Source organism: Corythoichthys intestinalis, chromosome 6 (genome assembly GCF_030265065.1).
Source record: "Corythoichthys intestinalis isolate RoL2023-P3 chromosome 6, ASM3026506v1, whole genome shotgun sequence".
Lineage (NCBI taxonomy): Eukaryota > Metazoa > Chordata > Actinopteri > Syngnathiformes > Syngnathidae > Corythoichthys > Corythoichthys intestinalis.
In genome coordinates, this window is record NC_080400.1 from 37279890 (window position 1) to 37302035 (window position 22146).

Here is a 22146-nt window from a genome sequence, read left to right on the forward strand (position 1 = left end):
GACTGCAGGAGAGCTTGAACTTGTTTGCATGTTAGCCAAGGTTCTTTATCCACCATCTGCACAATCTTTTGTTTAAATCTCTCATCAATTTTTCTTTACAGTCCACATCTAGGAAGGGTAACCACAGTGCCATGGGCTTTATACTTATTGATGACACGGTAGACACAGGAACATTCAAGTCTCTTCTCACAATTTTGCTTCTCAAGTCCTCAGGCAGTTCTTTGAGCATGGAAAAAGAAAGACCAATGTGGTACACATTTTAACTGGCTGCAAGTGTGATTTAGTTATTGCCACCACCTGCTATGTGCCACAGCTAAGTAACAGGTACTGTTAATTACACAAATTAGAGAAGCATCACATGATTTTTCAAAGGGGGGCAATCCGCCCCATTTTTGGAGTTTTGTGTAAAATAATAATGATTTAAGATTTTTTTCCATTTTATTTTGTGTTTTTTCATTGCAAGCAAAATAAATGAAGATATTACGACCAAAGCATTTGTAATTGCAATCATTTTCTGGCCGAAAATGAGCATTATCTGACAGAATTGCAGGGGTGCCAATACTTTTGGCCAGCACTGTAACTAAAGAATGAAAATGAGAATAGAAACTCTCTTTTAGTGATGAAAGAAGGGAATATAGTCCTTATTTTTGTAAATTCTGGGTTCATGTAGCAATATTCTGTGACGCTTGAAAGAACGGGATGTTTGATAGTAAATGAGTTATTATATTACAGAAATGATAATAAAATAATATTAATAAAAGCACTTTTTGTTTCCATTAGTGAACAGTTACTTTGAAAATATTGTTCTTGGACAAATTAAACAGTTCCACACACCATTTTGCACATTCCTGCTCTGATTAGATAGTCCTACATGCAGTTGGAATTAATTTAATGGCCATCTACAAACAAAATCATGACTTAAAAGAGCAATTTTGCCTTTTCCAATTCTTTTTTTTTGTGTGATGTGGAGATGAACATTAAAATGAGGTACAGTATGTGGAATTTTTGTCACATTTTTAGAAACTATGGCAAAACTGCAAACTATAGACCTTCAGTGTTTTACTCCTACAGGAGCAAAATGTTATTGCAAATATAGCCGCAATATTAACAACTGTGACTTTCTAATCTTTTATTGATGGATGTGAGTCGCTTACCACAAAACAGTATAATATCGTGCTGTAGTTTATGCATGCTTCAGCAAGGTACCGCTTAAGCTTTCATTACAGGGCCTGTCATCTAAATCTGCACAGTTTGATGCCACTTGCGCTAAATTCACCTCGTAAAATGTTTCTGTCAACCTGTTTTTACCACCCTTTGAAGAGCTTATTAGATAGAGGGATATTTCCATCATGTCTCATATGGTTCAGACTCCAGCAGTGCTTTTAAATTATTACAGTAGTATGGCAAACCTTTATATGTTCCTGCTGCTTATCTACTCTGCTCAAGTATTCTATTTCACATTACCTGCCATTGAGCAGTGTGAACAGTAAGCCTCTGCCTCTTCAAAACATCATTCTGGAGACCATAATGTTGACATTGAACAGCTAATATAGCGCATGAGAGCAGCTAACAAATGTACTCCTTTTAAAAAGTTCCCTTTCCTGCGATTATGTTGACATGACAACTCATGGTGGAACAAAAGGCTGGTTATAAAAGTCGAGAACTATCTAATTTTCTCCAAGTCCACACAACGTGGCGACTGTATTATTCGTCTCTGGTGTCGACACGAGTGTTCATTTTTGTTAACTGATTGACAGGTCTGTGGTGTAACCATGGCAACCAGGACGGAGGTGACACTGCTCGGAAGCAGAATGAGCATGGAAGACTTAAAGAAGCTACAAAACCTATTCTTTGTGAGTCTTTCTCACTTCACTAATAGTCTCCCATTATCGCAGTAGAGGAGGTGAAATGTAATTGAAGCCCTTCTGTGACTTACACATGGAGTTTTCTAAGAAATGCCACACAATCCAAAGGACAGTACACAACACATTGACTTCTAATGAGTGCAAGGATCACAAAGTACGTACTTTAATTGACAACAAATTTCATTTTTTGCACTGTAGATGAGGATATTCAGTTTTGATCTGAAAATATTCTGATTGATGCCAAAATAAAAAATAAAATAGTTCGCTTCATAAACTGTGAATCTATATGAGTGCCATTTCGAGAATTGAACTACTGAAACAAACATCTCTCTCTCGGCTTCACTTCGCGAACGAAGATTTCATGAAGAGGGTTTCCCACGTCGACTGCAGGCACGCTCGAGGCTGACAAGGCCAATGTGAGATAGGCAGGTGCGGCCGCAGCGACTGCAGTCAAAGGTCACGTCAGGAACGACTGCTGAGGTTTCACGAGTTTTCTTCCTGTGGCGTTTATCCCTTAAGTTGTTTTTTACGGGAATCCTCGAAGGAGGAGGCAGCCTGGTGGATGGTGTGGCGCCAGGAGTCGCGGTCAGCAGCCAGATTAGCCCACTGGCTATGGTCAATGTGGCAGGTACAGAGGGACTTCTTCAGGGAGTCTTTGTAACGCGTCTTTGGTGCCCCTTTGTCACGGTGGCCAGTGGAAAGCTCGCCATACAGGACGATATTGGGCAGGCGATTATCGTCCATTCTGGAGACATGTCCTGCCCAGCGTAGCTGTGACTTCAGCAGCATGGCCTCAATGATGGTGATCTCCGCCTGTTTAAGAACCTCAACATTTGTGACGTCGTCGCTCGAGCGAATGTTGAGGATAATGCGGAGACAGCGCTGATGGAAACGCTCCAGGAGTTGCAGGTGGTGACGGTACGTAACCCACGACTCAGAGCCGTACAGTAGGGTGGTGGGTAGGACGGCTCTCTACACGCTGATCTTGGTGCCCTTCTTCAGATGTTTGTTTTTCCAGACTCTGTTGTACAGTCTGCCGAAAGCGCTGTTTGCCTTGGCCTGCCTGTTGTCTACTTCTCTGTCGATCTTGGCGTCTGATGTGATTGTGCACCCCAGGTAGGTGAACTGGTGAACGGTCTTCAACACAGTCTCGACAATGGTGATGTGAGGAAGGCGATACTCTTCTCGAGGTGCAGGCTGGTGAAGGACTTCCGTCTTTTTCAAGCTGACCTCAAGTCCGAGAGCTGGGCAGCTTCTGCGAAGCAGGATGTCAGGCATTGCAAGGCTCTTTCGGTATGTGCAACTAGGGCAGCGTCGTCGGCAAAGAGAAGGTCTCGAAATAGCTGCTCATGAGTCTTTGTGTGGGCCTGCAGTCTCCTGAGGTTGAATAGACTGCTGTCAAGGCGATAGCGGACATAGACAGCATCGTCATCATCAAAGTCTTCCATGGCCAGCTTGAGCATCATGCTAAGGAAGATGCTTAACCTAACTTGGCCATGCTGGTCTTCATGCAGCTGCATGACCATACTGAGGAACTTTGGGGGGCAGCCAAGGCGCTCCTTGATTAGCCAAAGATCGTTCCTGCTCACCGTGTCAAACGCCTTGGTTAAGTCGACAAATGTTGCATGCAGTCCTTTGTTCTGCTCCCGAAACTTTTCCTGAAGCTGCCGGAGGACGAAAACCATGTCTGTGGTATCCCAGTTTTGTTAAGTTTCTGGATGAGTGGAGGACCAAAGCGCAGAGGAGGCAGGCAAGGTGGCAGAGGTTACAATGGTTTATTGTATAATATGACCGACGTCTGTGTCCAAGTGATCAGGCAGGCATCTGGCGATTGAGCAGGTGAGCTGACGAGGCAGGCGAGCAATGCAGGATCTGTGAATAAAGATAAAATGAGCTAAAGCAAGGCAATACGGATTTCTAGAATTATCAAGGCTAGTGTCACAAACTGTTGGAGGGGAGTTGTGGATCTGGCGATGAGGTGAGGCCAGGGACTGGCTTTAGTAAGCCGTTAACGACGATCACCTGCACCTGGTCCCAGGCTCACCCATCTGTCCAATCCTGCAATCATGGCAGACACACACACACAAACACACACACGCACGCACGCACACACACACACACACACACACACACACACACAGAGGAGGAGCAGGGCTCAGGGGGGAGGATCCCTAACAGGTTTTGTTCTGAAGCCACACTGGGTTTCTGGGAGGTGGTCTTTTTTAGATGATAGGTACTAGCCTGTTCAGGAGCACACGAGCAAAGATTTTTCCTGCAATGGAGAGCAGTGTGATGCCCGGCAGTTGAAACAGTCAGACTTTTCCCCCTTGTTCTTGTATAAGGTAATAATGACTGCATCGCGCAGGTCTCTTGGCAGTTTGCCCTGCTCCCAACAACAGACAAGGAGTTCGTGGAGCTTGCTGTGTAGCGCTGGGCCTCCACTTTGCCAAAACTCGGGTGCAATTCCATCAACTCCTGCTGTCATGCCATTCTTTAACTGCTCTATGGATTTAAAAAGTTCTTGCATAGTAGGCGTTTCGTCCAGTTCTAATTTGACTGGCAGCTGAGGGATATGGAGTATCTCTGAGTCCTGGACAACTCGATCATCACTGAAGAGTGCTTGGAAGTGCTCAGACCAACGGCTCAGGATGGATGTCTTGTCTTTGAGGAGTGCTTGTCCATCTTCACTGCGCAAAGGACTCTGGGCCTGATGTGTGGGGCCATACACTGCCTTGAGGGCTTCATAGAAGCCTTTGAACTCACCAGCATCCACGCACTGCTGAGTTCTTACTGCAAGGCTGGTCCACCAATAGTTTTGTATCACTTGAAGCTTCAGCTGGAGGTTGTTGCAGATGTGGCGAAAGGCAGCTTTCCTCACAGGGCAGGACGGGTTAGCCAGGTGGGCCTGGTGGGCTGATCTCTTCTTTGCTAGCACTTTCTGGATCTTTTCGTTGTTTTCGTCAAACTAGTCTTTATTTATTTTAGTGGTAAACCCAAGGACTTCTTTAGATGTCTGCAGGAATGGCGGTTTTCAGTTTGTCCCAGAGTATTTCACGAGAGGGATCTTGTGGGCAGCTGTTGTTTCCAAGCTTGGCCTGTAAGTCTGCCTGGAAGTCAGCTTTCACTTTAGCTGACTGAAGCTTGCTGAGCTCAAACTTTTTCTTGTGGGGCCCTCCCTTCCTTGGCTTGGGTTTGAAGTGCATTCTGAGTTTGCAGCACACTAGGCATCAGCGTTGGGCATCAGTCTGGTGTGTAGGATGTCTTTGAGGTTTCGTTGACGCACTACAACATAATCAATGAGGTGCAAGTGTTTAGACCGAGGATGCATCCAGGTTGTCTTCAGACTGTCCTTTTGCTGGAAGATTGTGTTGGTGATAACAAGTAGTTGTTCCATGCAGAACTCCAGCAGTAAGCGCCAATTGTCGTTGCAGTTTCCAACGCCATGTCTGCCAAGTACTCCTTTCCAGGCAACTGTGTCTTGGCCCACTCGAGCATTGAAGTTGCCAAGAATTACTAGCTTGTCGTCTGCAGGGGAGCTTTGGAGAAGGCTACGGAGTTCTGAGTAAAACTTGTCTTTTTCTGCGGGCTCAGCTTGAAGAGTCGAAGCATACGCACTAAAAACCATTGCATACTGCTTGTTCTCCAGAGGAAGGCGCATGGACATGATGCAGTCGGAATGACCGGATGGCAGATTATCCAGCTTGGATGCAATGGAGATTCTGAGCATGAAGCCAACGCCAGCGAGATGCCTTTCTGTTGCAGGTTTCCCTGATCAGAAGAGGGTGTATCCAGCGCCATGCTCCTGTAGGCTGCCTTCTTCTTGGAAGCGAACTTCACTGAGGGCAGCAATGTCGATATCAAGCCTGGACAGTTCATGCGCAATCAGAGCAGAATGACGCTCAGGTCATTTGCTGTCAGTTTGGTCAAGCATGGTTCTGATGTTCCAGCATGCCAGTTTCATTGTTATTGTTTTTGCACCCTTACAGGTGAGTGCGTACCTTCCTTTCTTTGTTGTGGTTGGACCGCATGAGAAGATGCCTGTTGACCGCGGCTAGCCAACTGGGGGATGAGAGACAAGCTTTGGCTAGGCCACATTTTCTAGGCCACTCTTCATGTGAAGCAAGCAGTGCTATACCTAGATAAGGCTGCCTGGTCGTTCAGGGTGCTGCCGAATGATGCTGTAGTCTCCGGGTCAGCATCAGGCGACCAATGTCCTGAACCGCCTGCATGCAGGATTGGAACGGCGGCTTCCAGTGACAGCTTCCACCTGCCTTTTTCGCCCCTTTCCCATCGCTACAGGGCTTGGTAAAGTTGGTGGCGTCGAGAGCGTGGGCATCTCCTTCGATCCTGCACAAATGAGTTTTAAGGTGGAGCATAGTGTGCGCAGTCCTGGCCCCACCCTTTACAACCGGGGTTCATCTGTCATGGCCTAACAAGCTGGGATGGTGACGGCGAGTTCCTCAAGTTGTAGGTTTTTACAGCAGAGTGTTCTTGTCCTTTTGCTGGATGGCCGCTGTCAGCTCACCTGAGCCAGCACCTTTGTAGATGGATCTTGCTTTTCATTCCATCAGGGTGTCTAGCCACCCTCCACATCAATCTCCAGAAGGAGATAGTGGGAGAGATGGTTTAGTCGCCGTCAACCCGAGCCTGAAACAGGTAGTACTGGATTACAGGTTACCAGTAGCAGGGAATTTGCAGGCCTCCCGACCAGCAACCTGCTGACCTGACACCAGAACTACTGAAACAAACATCTACAAATGAAACAAATATGCATTACTCGTAGTACATAGATTTCCAGACTAATCAAGTAGTAATTACTAATGAAGTGAAATTCATCAATGATCTAGAATATGCATTGGTTTGATCAAGTGTGACGTCTTTAATGTCTTCAATTGCTCCCGATTTTGGCCTAGGTCTATCCGAGTGTGTCTCGTTCCTTGTCCAAAAGTGAATTCATCCATCTGGCTTGCTCATCGGTTGGTCGCGGGTCCAAAGAGGAGTACGGCCTGATGTTTGACAGCGCGGTTGCCAGTGAGGGGCATCTCGGTCTCTTCCCTCACAGCAATGCTGTGAAGGAAGAGGCTCAAGTGGACTGGGGAGCGCTGTGCTCTTTTCTCCTGGAAGAGCTGTCTGAAAGGCTGAAGCACAACAGAGTGAAATGCGTGCATTGCTGGAAGCCTCCACGCTGTCTGACCTGTCCGCATCGAGACCCAATCCAAAAGGTAAACGGCAGTCTCCCTCGTGGAAGCATGGATGCCAGTTTAGCCACTAAACTAACCCTGAGTTTGAGTAATCCAACATGTTCATTTTCAAACCTGATTCTTTGCAGCTGTTAGGTGCAACACTTTGACATTGACAGGATGGCGATTCCAGTCTGCTGACTATATAACATTTTTAAGAATTAAGGTCTCTCATCTAAATTTCTCTGCTCGTTTGAGATAAGTGGCTCTGGACTCCCAAAAGTTTAACATCTATCAATTAGTATGCAAATGAACCTGCTGCTACAAAGTGCCGGCAGCTGTGAATAAAGTGATAGTTCACTGCTTCAATCCAATACAGTCCTGAGAATGTCAATTTTTTTGTCGCTTTTTCCCAAATGGCTGAGAGCTTCTGATGCTGACAGGTCATTCTTAGAAGGTTAGGCATGTTTGTACGTGCAATGTAGTTAATTCCTCTTACCTGGTGGCTTTGGACCTAAAAATAGGTCACAGACGGTGAGCAAAAAAAAAAAACCTACAGGGAGTCTTCCTCAACAATACAGAACAGATACAACATTTCAATTAATAACATAGTGTAATAACACAATTTTTGTACAACGAGCATAAGAATGCCCAATATTATATGAAATGAAGGCAGGCACTGTTACAACCAAGGGGAGAACAGTTGTTCAGAGAACAGTGCTCTTGTTGAGTTGAGCTGGCCAACATACTTGTGAGACCATCCGTTCTGCCCAGGTGTTATACCTGCCGAGTTGGGGTCAGTACATGACCGTGAGTAAAGGAGGATCTGTTGGGATGCGAGACTGCAGTGACTTGTCGCTTGTGAGCACCTTAAGACTGCAAAACAGCACAGTCCGACCCAGAGACATGTGGGTGACAGATGTGGCGCTGCTGCAAAATTTACACAAGGTACAACGGCTTGTGCCCTTACTTGAATGTAGTTTGACATTTTAATAGAAACCTTAGGCAAAACATCTTGAATGAGACTGGGGTTGTTGTCATAAATTGGTGACCCATTTTTAAAAAATATTTATTTCCAATTATAAGAATAATTTTTTAAATTAAAAAAAATATTTGTTATCTTGCTCTGTTTTTCTCATCATGTTGCCTGACTCAACACCAGCATAGAGGATGCAAGCTGACGGTCCACGAAGACTAATGAAATTTTCGGCAGTGATCATCCTGTTATTTATTAAGTTTTGACAAGCAATAAATGATCACACAGTTAATGTCGCACATAAGATTTTTAGTTACTTTAGTTTTTTAATCATAGTATAATGTGTTTTCTTTCCTTCTAATTACTGATAACTTTAGGTGTTTGTGTTGAAGTAATTAAGTGTGCTTCTGCTGTGAAGAATGCTGTGTTTAATTGAAAATTCTGTCGTATTTCTGTATTTCCCGTTGTGACGTATTATTCAATGCCTTCTTGTTCCCCGCAGATAGCTGTGTCATTTACAAGTAACGAAGTGGGTTTTTATGACATAGCTTTTAAAAAGGACATCAGTTGCAAATATAAAGTCCAGGTAAAATGCAATAAAACCGTATATTAAAACTTGTCAATAATGGGATTCTGCCATAACAAATTATCCTATCTATATGGAAGAGCATTGAAGATCCCTGAAACTAGTCATACTATTTTCCAGGGTTTAACATTCACTCCATGGTGCCTGGACTACTGGGCTGATCCCTCCAAACCAGATGATGCTATTCTGGCTATAGGCGATATCGGAGGACAGGTGACACGCAGTTGGCAAAATGGAAGAACACCCTATGAAGGAATGTGGAGTGTGATGTTGTTGCATTATTCACAGAATGTGATCATGGGTGTGTTTTTCCAGGTCAGTGCTTTATGTTTCACATCAGCCCAGCTCTTTTTGTTTGAGCGACGTAGCCAGTGGACAGATTCTGATTCCGCCATCATCATCCAATGGGATGATGTTATTAAAGGAAAACATCACTGCTGTTACATTCTTCAACACCATGCGCACAAACCAGCTTGGGTGAGGAAAGGTAGAAAAGCACACAAAAAAAGCACACAAAAAAGCACCTTTAACAATGGTCACAATCTACTGTACATCTTGTTAGGATAAAAGATGTATTTGAGTATATCTAGTATGTATATACCTTTTCTGACATTTATTATTTATTGTATTTTACTCTGTGGTCAAATCTCATGCAGCAATGGGGTACCTCACGCAGGCTATTTTTAGACCGTGACGTCGCATCGTAAAGCGGAAGTGGGACATTATATACACGCCCTCGTATGCAAACTATTATATTTCGGCCTTCTTTCTCCAGTAATTTTTTCAAAAAATGACATACTCCACTGCTACTATGGAACTTAAAGAAACGACTATACATTACGACATATGAAGGATGTTTTCTTCATACATTTTCCAGAAGCAAAAACTCGGAGGACAAAATGTTAAAAATGGAGCTATGCTACTAGGCGTTACTATGGCGCGAACATAAAAAAAGACCAGTTTTACGCCAGCAAGGTGAAGCCATTCACATTTCATATGCAGTGGGGCGCGAACATAAAAAAAGACCAGTTTTACGCCAGCAAGGTGAAGCCATTCACATTTCATATGCAGTGAACATTTTGTTTGGGCCAAGAGGTGAGCCATTTGTATATTTTGACTTATTTTTTAGCATGGCGTTTTGCCGTGCTGCTTCTGTCTGACAATAAATGACCAGAAAAAAAATTAAAGTGGTATCTGACTGCCACCGTTGTTACCTTTTCTGTTGTAAATAAACAACTTTAGTAAGGGGGAAGTGTAAATAAATTAATAGAACTAAGACTTGTTATTAATGAAAAAATTTAAACTGTTCGTTGGCTGTCAACAAGTAGCATTTCCGATCGCTACACAAAAATAGCAATGGAAATTGCCTAAAAGAACGGTCAGAGACGTCATACAACCAGAGGATATAATTAGGGCTGTCAAAATTATTGCTTTAACGGGCGGTAATTAATTTTTTAATCACGTTAAAATATTTGACGCAATTAACGCACATGCCCCGCTCAGATTAAAATGACAGCAGTGTAATGTCCGCTTGTTACTTGTTTTTTGTTGTTAGGCGCCCTCTGCTGGCGCTTGGTTCCAAATGATTTTATGGGTTTGGGGAGTGAGCATGGTGTAATGACATCAACTATGGCGAGCTACTAGTTTATTTTTTGATTGAAAATTTTCCAAATTTTAATAAAACGAAAACATTAGGAGGGGTTTTAATATAAAATTTCTATACTTGTACTAACATTTATCTTTAAGAACTACAAGTTTTTCTATCCATGGATCGCTTTAAGAGAATATTAATGTTAATGCCATCTTGTTGATTTATTGTTATAATAAACAAATACAGTCCTTATGTACCATTTGTTGAATGTGTATATCCGTCTTGTGTCTTATCTTTTCATTCCAACAATAATTTACAGAAAAATATGGCATATTTTATAGATGGTTTGAATTGCGATTAATTACGATTAATTAATTTTTAAGCTGTAATTAACTCGATTAAAAATTTGACAGCCCTAGATATAATATACTGGACTGTCTCAGGAAATTAGAATACACAATATTCTAATTTTTTGAGACAGTCCTGTGTATATATACAGGACTGTCTCAGGAAATTAGAATACACAATATTCTAATTTCCTGAGACAGTCAGGAAATTAGAAAATTAGACAGTCCTGTATATATACACAGGACTGTCTCAAAAAATTAGAATATTGTGTATTCTAATTTTCTGAGACAGTCCAGTATAAGAAAGACAGGGTTTATGGTGGTAAAGGATAGATTGTTGAAATAGGAGAATGCCATTGTCAGTGGCGTAAGAAAAACTTGTCGATAAATAAGCTAAGGGTAAGCTTAGGTCGGCTCGTTTTTTTGCCCGTGTTTTTCAGCCCTCGACCTTCAAGCCATCTCTTTAACTGAACATTTGTATGTTCTTCCACATCTTTACGAGTGAATTTGGCACCAGGGACATCATTTTCAGACATAATTGGTATGTTTAGCTCTATAAACATCTCCCTCGTACACTATTTCCATTCATTTTTGTCCCTCCTTAGCTAACAGCAGAGCCACAGTAGCTAACGTCATAAATATTAATGAGCGGAAGTGACGTGTAGCGTGCGGTACCCCATTGAAAGATGGGAGAAAAAGAAGTTCATGCTAAGGCTGTAGCCAATTAAAAATTGTATTTATCAACTCAGCAATAGAAATAAATGAAGATTGACCCCAACTGTTCTTGAATTGAGGTCCTATACAAATGTGTAAATGTATTGAAAACTTGGGTATCGGTGTATCAGTAATTTGGTTACATTCTGCGCATCTGTAGCACAACTGGAACACTGTGTAGTATTCTGTTTGTCTAGGCAGGCTGAACCTACATCTAGTATTCATGCTCTGTGATGTTTCACAGCATAAATTTGTTGTAAAAGTTAAGGTTTAGGTCACTGTCACCTTTTAATGAGCTTGTATCATCTCAACTTTGCATCTGAGAAGCATCGTGGCCAAGAGCACTGCTGCCCACCATTTTGCTATTTTTTCTTTCCCATGACCGCTAATGAGTTTCAACTCCATCATTAGCAGATGATAAGATGAAATCGGTGATCATGATGAAGAAATGCAAAACTAAGGAAGCCCCCAGTCAGTGGGTACTGTTAACAATGAAATGCATGAATATGGATTAGAAGAAAGCAAGTGATTATTTGGTGAAAAATGCTTGACATGACATGTAAAATTTTCAACTCGTCCAAGAATTAGTTGGTTACCAACATTAGCATCTATCAGTAGTATCATTACTACCAAATGATGCACAGCAAGTAAATGTAGAAAAAAAAAACTAACAACAAATGTGTAATTGGCTACTGATTGTACTAGCGTATTGGGCTGCAGCTATCGAACATTTTAGTAGTTGATTCTACTGAAATTTCCATCTATTAATTGAGTAATCGGATAAAACATTTTTTTTTCCCCAGGTAAACAGCAATTATACATGGGAAAACAAGACATTTCACCTGGTATTGAACCATTTTTAGATGTCTTTATTTTAGATGTACATTGTTGAAAACAGCCAACAACTGCATCTCAGATGTGACTAGAAAAAAACAACAACAAATTCATTGCTTTCACAAAAAAAACTTAAAGATCTAAAAAAAATAAAAATAAATCTTATTTCTTACCTAAAAATGTCATTACGCTTGATAACGCACATCAAATTAGGTGTTTTTCCCCACGTGTTATAATTGAATTTCCATTTGTGTCAAGCTATTTTTAAGTTCTTGTTAAATTTTAAGTCTAAATTGTAAGTCTTGATAGGATTTTGAGTTTTTGCAGTGTTCAAAATAAATGTATGACACCTGCTGTATTGGAGCACATTAGGCACCAGTGATACTTGGTGTTTTATCCATCAATGACTACCGCGCTAAAATTGACAGTTAGCTTTTAAGCTATTTTATACCCACATCACTCTACAGCACTGTGTTTTTGTGGATGAAATAAAGCCTGTATTAAAGACACATTAACCAAGCAACGACAGTAGTTATAATTAATAGAAACCTAGCCCTCCGCAGGGCTAATGTTACGATAGCAAGGTACAGCAACATTAATCTTATTTATTAGCGCTACGTTAACTTAATTTTACCTTGTCCCAAGTATCGCTCCTCCGCTCTCAGAGTGAACGTGGTGCCTTCGGTGGAGTGGGAGCTAGGCGAGGGTGTGGAAGCGTCGGCGGGGCCGCAGGTAGCTAGGGCCGGGCATCGGTAGTGTTATGCAGGCGCTGTCTTATAGCGAATACATGAAACTGTGTTCGTCTTGGTCGCCAGCTTGAAATGCTCCCACACCTTTGACCTTTTCTGCTTTTTCTTGGTGCTTTTCTCTTCGCTTTCGTCGGCTTCTTTGTCGTTACCTCTATATTCATGTGTGGTTGCCTCTCCCTTCTTCCTCTACGCATGTGATGGCAACGCGTTGTGCCGCATTAAAAATAGTCCGGGCAAATGCAAAATTAAATGATACCTCAAGGCGGAGAAAATGCCTCAATCAATTTTTGAAATCGAGTTACTCGAATTATTCGAGCAATCGTTTCAGCCCTATTAGCGTATAAATATATAACTTCTAATGTACTGTGAGTAACATTTGTATACTGATAAAAAGGGTTGTTCCGATCATGTTTTTTTGCTCCCGATCCGATCCCGATCGTTTTAGTTTGAGTATCTGCCGATCTCGATATTTCCCGAGCCGATTGCTTTTTTTTGCTCCCGATTCAATTCCAATCATTCCCGATCATATACATTTTGGCAATGCATTAAGAAAAAAATGAATAAAACTTGGACGAACATATACATTCAACATACAGTACATAAGTACTGTATTTTTTTATTATGACAATAAATCCTCAAGATGGCATTTACATCATTAACATTCTTTCTGTGAGAGGGATCCACGGATAGAGAGACTTGTGACTTTGTATATTGTGACTAAATATTGCCATCTTGTGTATTTGTTGAGCTTTCAGTAAATGATACTGTAGCCATGCCCAAATGCATGATGGGAAGTGGAACCATGATTGTGCGTAGTGCTACCAATTGATATATCTTCTCTGCGTTGGGAAATAACATAAGATGTTAAGAAAAAGTTCAATTGCTACCTTGCTTCCCATGATATTTCTATTCATAGGGAGAGGGATTGTAAGGCTTTAGCCAATTAAAAAAAGGCTCCAAAGGCTGCCAAAATTCACTCTACTCATTTTACGCTGCCTTTTATCTCTCTATATAGGTAAAACGGCGCCATTACAGATTGAAAGTGACAATGCGTGAGTGGGTCGTGCAACGCATGCATTAATTGCATTAAATATTTTAACGTGATACATTTAAAAAAAAATTAATTACCGCCGTTATCGGGATAAATTTGATAACCCTACCTTAAGCCTAAACTAAAGACTCTGGATGAGTGTAACATATTATGTCTGTAACATTAAATACAATTAGAAAACGATTTAATAAAAAAAATATATATATACACTGTATATTAAAAAAAGGCATGGCCGATATTTTTTTGCCGATTCCGATACTTTGAAAATAACGTGATCGGATCGATCGGGACATCTCTACTGATAAGTAGTAGTAGTAATGGGTCGTTTTTGCAATGTGAGTTGGATTTTTCTTAGTATTTAGAATCCCCTGTATCTGTTTAAATACAGTTTTCAATATGAGATAGAAAATAATCAATCCTGAGATTCACATTCACTCTGACGTGTACAGACTGATAGACTGTTACAGAAGGCTGTTCCACAAGGGGCCACAAATTCCCCATGCAAAAGGAAATTTGCAATATGCAAAATCTCAAGTACACCGACACTACCTCCCGAAATAATTATCATTTACTTGTTTTTGTTATGTTGCACTGCAGTCTTATGGGTAAATCATTCACATTCTTCTTTCCCCCTTAAAAGTGCACACTTTCTCTCACAAAACAAATGGAGAAAAATTGAAATATCACAAGGACATAATATTTATTTTCTGTTATTCATGTTTTCACCTTGAAACCTGCATACCAGTGTCAACGCTGATGTTCATTTATTCAGGATTACAACAATAACAGCAAATGCAGCATGAGTTGATAGGATGAGTCCTGAGTCATCTACTTCCTCAGCCAGACTTTTGACTGCTGGCATGAAGTTTGAGCTTAAGGCCAGTCCTCTTGAGACTCTCCCACTTCAGCTCATCCTAGGTGACAAAGAGGTCGCTTTATTGTATCATTGATCGCTTGCATCATTCAGCCCCATCTCTCCTTCAGAGTCATTGGGCTGTTTCATAATGAGTCAGCAGTTGCATCGTTCCGAGACCAACTTGGCCGTCAGCGAGGGATCCCGATGAGGAGGAGAAAGAAGAGTAAACTCATAAATAAGCACAACTAATGGGAAAACAAAGCGAAAGCAAGTTAAGGGGAAACAAAGACTACAAAGCCGACACAAGGAAAGTGGTGGCTAATTGCGATTTTTCAGGCGGTGTTTGTGAATTGCGAGCAAGGGCGGGAGGTTTGTGTGTGCCTCAGTGGAGAGTGTGTGTTTGCATACCTCTGGGGTGCGGGTGCTGTTCTTCTTTTTGAAGTTTCCCACCCTGCAGTACCAGTGGGAGTCTTACCATTTGCTATGGATGGGCCACCAGAGTGAGTTGGGTAGCGTACAGATGGTCTCAATTGTGAGGGAATTAGGAAGAAATTGGGATTGCCACACACCCTTGGGGGACTGGAAGTCAGCTCGGGGAAGCATTGAGTTTGTCACTGAGAAATGCCTGAATGCACGCCAATGAATGCTGCCTGAGTATTCGTTATAATTTACCCTCAGAACAAGAGGGTTGATTTAATCTTTTGCTCTTCCTCTTTCGTCTCCAAAGTCCAAAGAAATGAAAGTAAAATGACATGAGTTTAATCAGGCTGAAGCAGCTGTTGTGGATCACAAAGACCTCATGATTTGTACGTGTCAGTCATTGAGGGAAGAACTCATTAATCAGGGATGAGTCACACATCTTTCTCTGAGAAATCTACCCAGCTTTTGAGTCCCAGAATGGAAAAATGGAAATCTTATGATGAATGAAAAATAATCAGACATAAATATTTTTGGGTGTGACTTTTGACCTTTCACTGTCTCATGACATCTTGGCGCGCCAAAGTTATTTCTCCGCCGAACTGCCTCTGATTGAGAATGTCCGGATTTCAATTCAGATGTCCTCAATCAATGTGTTAATTGAGATGGATGATGATGATGCAAGGTCCATTACTTTTTCTGTAATACCAGCGAGCAAATGAAAGTGGGCTAATTCTCCACTGTGGTTGCCATGTTTTCCTTTATGGTGGATTTGCGGTGAGCGCGTACTGTTTTAATTAGGATGGATGTCTTTTAAAGTGAAGCAGTGAAAGCACTGGAAGTATCCAATTGAAATAAGAGCAATAGACACAGTGTTGTCATGATAATTTTTAGCAGGATATAACTTGTATTTTTCATTCAATTTGGAAAATTATTATTTTAATACATATGAAACCTATTAACAATTGAACCTACAATGTTCTAGTCTGGCGAACCAGCCTGACTGGCCATGTACAAGACACATGGCAAGTCAGTGTCCCACCCACCGACAATGTTTTTCTTGATTTTTAAAAATAAATAAATAAATAAATAATTTTTTTTTAGTAATTTCTATTCGGCGTTTGATACAAAGTAGTATTTAAAAATCTTTATATATACATATATATATGTATACACACACGATCTTGTCTTGATGTCCAGGGGTCGTGTGTTGTCAGTCTGTAGTTCGCTAGTCATTAACATAGTGGTTGTATCTGGCATATGTTTTATGCCATTTCCCCCATCTGTCTATGTGGCTATGAGGTATAACAGAGGTCAGCAACCCTTGTCCTCGAGTACCTCTATCCAGCTTGTTTTCCATGTCTCCCTCCTTTAACACACCTGAATCAAAATAATCATGATCGTTATCAGGCTCCTGCAGAGCTTGCTGATGAAGTGATCATTTGATCAAGGTGTGTCAAAGGAGGGTGACATGGAAAACAAGCTGGATAGTGGCACTCAAGGACCATGGTTGCTGACCCCTGAGGTATAATATAGCCTGGAAAAAGTGGCGATGTGAATATTAGACTAGGAGAAAGATTAGCGATTAGCGTCTGCCAATGAGGTGATTAGCATTTTGTAAGGGGAAGGCCAGGTATGTATTTTTCGATAATGATGGGTGTCATAGTGTCTAGTAGTTGCAAAGACATAAAAATTGCGTACCACAGCAAGCAAACATTTCAGGTAACAATACAATTCTAATCTTGATTGTTGATGTTGATGGTTGTTACTTTACTACTTTTGTTGCAAAAAAAAGAGCACAATATTCAAATTTTTTTTGGCTACGTCTACACTAGTAGGGATAACGTTCTTCCTTAAATTTTTGCACACTATTTTTATATTTGACCGCAGTACGTTTAAGGTGCGTTTAAAGCCCCTCCGCTTCTGCCTTGTTATGCCTGTATTTGCGTAGATCACCTATGCGCAGAAAGGACCAGCCTCATGTGTTATGCCATTGTCCGTGTGATTTACCTCTGAACCGGAAACTCATTACTTGCTGGCGGGAAATTTCGAGATTAATACTCTGTTGCCAGCTTGTCTGAGTCGTTTTGTGAGCACTGTTTTTTTCGTGCACGCATCATGTGGGAGTGAATGTGAGGGCACGCTCAGCTTTTACGAGCAGTTGCCGAGTTGTGATTGAAATAAATATTTAGAAAACAAGAACGAAAGCCTGCCATCGATACCTGGGTCATTACAATCGTTGCTCAGTTGCACACTCACTACTTGGGAAATAACAAATACAAACATGTTGTGGTGCTGCCTATATTTCTTGGATGTGGAAACTACATCCAGGGGACGTGTACATAATAGTGGCCCAGACGGGCGAAGAAGTCATGAAAGTGAAACTGATTGTACGCCTCTGTGACTTGGGGTACCAAGCTGTTCTCTTTCATGGTTTAATTTTTCCCGACACATTTTTTATATACTGTTTATAAGTTCGGTTGGCATGGAGTCGAGAGGGGCCAGCCCCACTGCTGGCTGCGCTGAGACTTAACGCACGAGATAAGCTCTGTAATAACGCCATTTCTATCCAATCTGCAACGGGCGGACTACCAATGGGCACCGAATTAAAGCATATCATTGAGACATATGTTTGAAGATCTCCAAAAATGTGTGAATGCACCATCGGCTCATCACAACTCGATCATGTCAAACAAGCCAGCCGGTTCCACAATTAAAATTACGGGTTGGCAGAGAGCCAGATGCACTCATCAAAACAGCCAGATATGGCTCGCGAGACATAGGTTCCTGACCCCTGCTCTATAGGATAAACTGTAAACAATGGTTGGGGAAAAGTAAAGAGGAGCAGGAATGCCAAGTCTTTCATTCGCCTTAATTGTATAGAATGCCGTAATGCCACACTAAAAATGGTGACGTTACTTCCTTTGTCTCCGATTATTATACGGAGACACCTGTCCATATTATCTGTCATAATATGGGGCATTCTGAATCATTTTGTGTATTGTGGTGGTCTGTCACAGAGCAATGACATTTAACATTGAGTGTTATAAACAGCCCAGCAGTATGTATAAAGATTTCTTTTTGAGCCATATTGTACATTGATTTCTTCTTACCTTCTTACATCCTACAGTACTTTACCTGGATTCGCTGGATGCCTTTGTGTCATGCAGCACTAAACCAAAAAGCAGCATGGTGATTGGCTGGAGGCAGAAGAACAACAAAAGCCTACGGGTGACCTCTTTCCTTACAAGGAGCGGGGTGTGGGACATCGACCATCACCACGAACTTAAGATAATTGGCAAGTGAATTAATATAATTATAATGAACTGTAGCTATAAGTCAATCTGCAACTTCTGCTTTATTTACAATTTGTGTTCAAACTAAAAATCATCATGAGATAATCTGGTCTCGTCAGGCTTTACAGTTATCACCATCTGTCCCTCTAAAAAATTAATGTGAACAAACAGTTATAAAACATGATGTTTGGGTACTGACACACCATATGGTTTGGTTCACAAATCTATTTCTGGAAGGAATTCTGTAAAAGGGAAAGTGTAATAACAGAACGGATATATGCTTTGTGGTTATGGGCCAACTGCTATAGTTTAACAAGGGGAAGTGTCGTACGACTTGACTAACTGCTGTAGTATGACAAGGGGTACCGTCGCACTATTTCAGAAAGCAGAATAGACTCGGTCCTGATGAAAATGCTATGTGGACAATCTTCAAGTTATGACAGTACCTGCTGAAATTGAAAGCTACATAGACAGCTCAATTTGAAAACATTCATGAAGTCTCAGGTGTGAAACTCAAGGCTCAAGGGTAAGATCTGGCCCAACACTTCCTTTTATGTGGCTTGCACAAGGAAATTCCGAGTACCGACTTCATGATTCTTTCTAAAATACAAAAAAATGCAGATTTTTGTCACTTTTGAAAATGTTACGCTACTGCAGAAATTTCTTGTTGCTAGTCCCTCTATAAAAATAGAGTATTTGTTGAACAAAGTCCTTTTACTGGCTTCTGATTTCTGATCCATTTTGTTGCTTATGTAATAATATGAGGCAATCATATTGGTTCAGTCATGACGGCTGTCTGAGGGAAACCATAACTACGATGTAGCCCACTACAAAACTTTGACACCACTTTGACACCTCTGTCTTAAGTTGTTTAATTACAAATTATTGGATTGTTTGTAGCCACTGCAGGTGCAGATCATCAGATTTTGTTGTGGAACTCTTTCGTGACCTCCCAGCCAGTGTATGCACTCAATGGCCACATTGCCCCAGTTACCGCTGTTCGCTTTCTGCAGAAGAAAAACCAGCTGCTTAGCTACTCCAAAGATAAGGTACAAATATTTGTGTATGTTTGTCTGCACTGCAAAGAGAATGACTACTAAGAATCATTGTATGACTAATTTCGAATCCTTATTGCAGAGACCTAGTAAGATTTGTTTCACACAGCTGCCTCCATTTATTAGAATTATGACAGCATTTCTACCAAGTGTGCTATCTTTCTGTTGCACAAATGATGTTGTTGCTTCTCTTCACCCCTCCTGTTGCAGCACTGTGCATGTTTGCCTTCTCTTTTAGATTTTCTGAGGGGAATAAATATTTTAGAGGTGATTTATGTTCCATCTGCCTTCTTCTTAAACACCATCTGCCACTGCAAGAAGCTTTGAAAGCTTTACCACACTTTCCTCTGGAAGTGTTCTTGCACCAGAGACATTCATCTTATTTGGTGCTGTAAACCAATATGGCAGACTTCTCATTAAGAGGCACTCTGAGGCATGCAGTGCAGAAACTCGGGAGGAGCGGTCATCCATCTTTGGTCATTTTTTGTTGCTATGATTATTTTATGATTACTGTCAAAATAATATTGCAGTTTATTTGTGTAAATGTAGTCAACCTTGCACTCTGATATAAACTCCATGCATCCATTTTCTTTGTGCAGGCTCTGTATTTATGGGATGTTTCAAGTCAGCTCTGTATTCACCGTCTGGGTGGCGTTTTCCCAGCGACCCAGGGTGACACGCACACACACCTGCTCCTGATCGAAGAGCGCCAACTCCTGCTGCTTACCTTCAATAGCCTGCTTGTCTTGTTGGAGAACACCAAGGAGGAGGCGAGGACCAGCAGTCACGAGCACCCTGTCACCTGTGTGCTTTACAACAGTCTTTTCAGACATGTTAGTGAACTAAATGTCTTGGTTGTACTTAATGTGCTGGCAAGTTGATGAATCAGTTGTAGTAGTTGAGCATAAACTATGTAATTATTAAAAATGCACCGATACCAGTATCGGCAAGGGGGCCCATCTGGCCAGAAATGGTGGTATTGGTATTGGCGCGTACCAACAAAGAGGGCGCCGATACCATTTACGGGTCCAGTATTATAACACTTGACCGCAGCATTTTTTTCTCCTGATGCTCACTTCACTCTCCGTTGTGTGATGACACATGATCCCTTTGCATGCCGAGCAGCTACCGCTATTGGCCTGCTCCAGACCAATGAGAGCGGGCCAATAGTCGCTCTTAACCAATTGCCGGGGCAGCTTTTTCATATGTAGGAAAAACAAACTACGAGAGGAAAATGTCGGCGGTCTGGAAATATTTCAGTTTATAATCTCCGTCGAGTACAATAGCTGCATGCAAGATTTGCGGCTTGAGAGTTTCGAGAGGTGGAGTTAAATCAGTCAGTTTCAATACCTTGAACCTGCTAAAACATTTGAAGACGAAATGTGAACCAACACAAAGAGTTTGAGGCTACAACAGCAGCAACTGCTACCAAGAGAAAGGGGGCTGGACCGTAGCAACAAACCCTGGTCAGCTCACTTCCTCTACTTTACTTTTATGGTCTTTTACTGAAAGAAATGCCGCAGTAATTTGAGACCTGTTTCAAAAGTAGGGTTGCCACCTTTATGAAATAGAAATGAGGGATGCCCCCCTCGCGCCCAAAGCCGTACAGGCGACAAAAAAAGGGACATCCCCAAAACTCCTAAAATGCATAGAAATGTATCTATTTATACATATATTCCGTATTGGTTCAATACAGAACGTAACTTTTAATTCCCAATCCGGAACGATTCCTTATTTCAAAGGACAGGTGGCAAGCCTATAATAAAAAGTGCTGTAGAAGTAAGCAAAGTAAGCTAAGCTAAGTGGCTAAGTGTGTGTTGCTGCTGGTGCAGAGAGAGGGTGGCTAATAGAGATGCAGGATGTTGTGGTCAATTATTATTACTTATAATTTATTGAAAGTTGCACTGTTTGGCCCCTGATAGCCAAAACTCAGGGATTAATAAAGTTTATTCATCATTCATTCATTGGGCTAGTATTACATGTTTTAATTTCACAAATTTAGCACTATTTTTGACTTTGCGAGCCAAAGGTTTATTTAACTATTGTCACCAATACCAGGTATGCAATAAAAAGCTCAACTGGGTTCACTTTGTATATGGCGGAAAACACTCAGGTGACTTGAAGTTCTGCTCTGAGACCCCCAATTTGGCCAAATTTCACATTTGTCCGGTATGCATGTGTGATGCATCATTTGGAAAGCTTAAAACCTCAATTTTCTGGGGGAATAAAAAATTTGAATAGGAGGGCATTAAAAAAAAAAAAAAAAGTTTTTTAAACAGCAAAACCCTATCAGGAGGTGAGAGCACGCGAGAGCAGAATTACACACGCCATGACTTTAACGAGATATTATCGCGGACTTACCTTGTTTAGATCCAAAAACTCCATGTTGCACGTTTCACTGAGTGTCAAGACACAGCTGTGACTGGCCACAGCTGGGTTTTTTGGGGGATTTTATGGGTGAAACATGGTAATATAACAAGGGTCGCGATGCAGAAATCGCAGACATCAAGGAGCGGTCGAGATTTTCTTTGTCATATATTTACCCTTTTAAACTTTTTTTTCCTCAATTTTTCTTGTTTGGATCGTTTATTTATTATCTAACATATAAGGGAAAATGCAACAGTAACAA

The 22146-nt window shown here is 41.4% G+C and overlaps 1 protein-coding gene across 1 annotated transcript in view; it reads left to right on the forward strand.

The window, feature by feature from the left end:
• Positions 1–22146, forward strand: part of zbbx (zinc finger, B-box domain containing) — a 156319-nt gene that overhangs the window by 1670 nt on the left and 132503 nt on the right. The window contains exons 2-10 of the mRNA XM_057838525.1: positions 1758–1853; positions 6779–7087; positions 7820–7993; positions 8524–8607; positions 8728–8820; positions 8923–9094; positions 18297–18464; positions 19363–19511; positions 20117–20350. Of these exons, the coding sequence (XP_057694508.1) occupies positions 1758–1853; positions 6779–7087; positions 7820–7993; positions 8524–8607; positions 8728–8820; positions 8923–9094; positions 18297–18464; positions 19363–19511; positions 20117–20350 (1479 nt within the window). The remainder of the gene's footprint in view (positions 1–1757; positions 1854–6778; positions 7088–7819; positions 7994–8523; positions 8608–8727; positions 8821–8922; positions 9095–18296; positions 18465–19362; positions 19512–20116; positions 20351–22146) is intronic.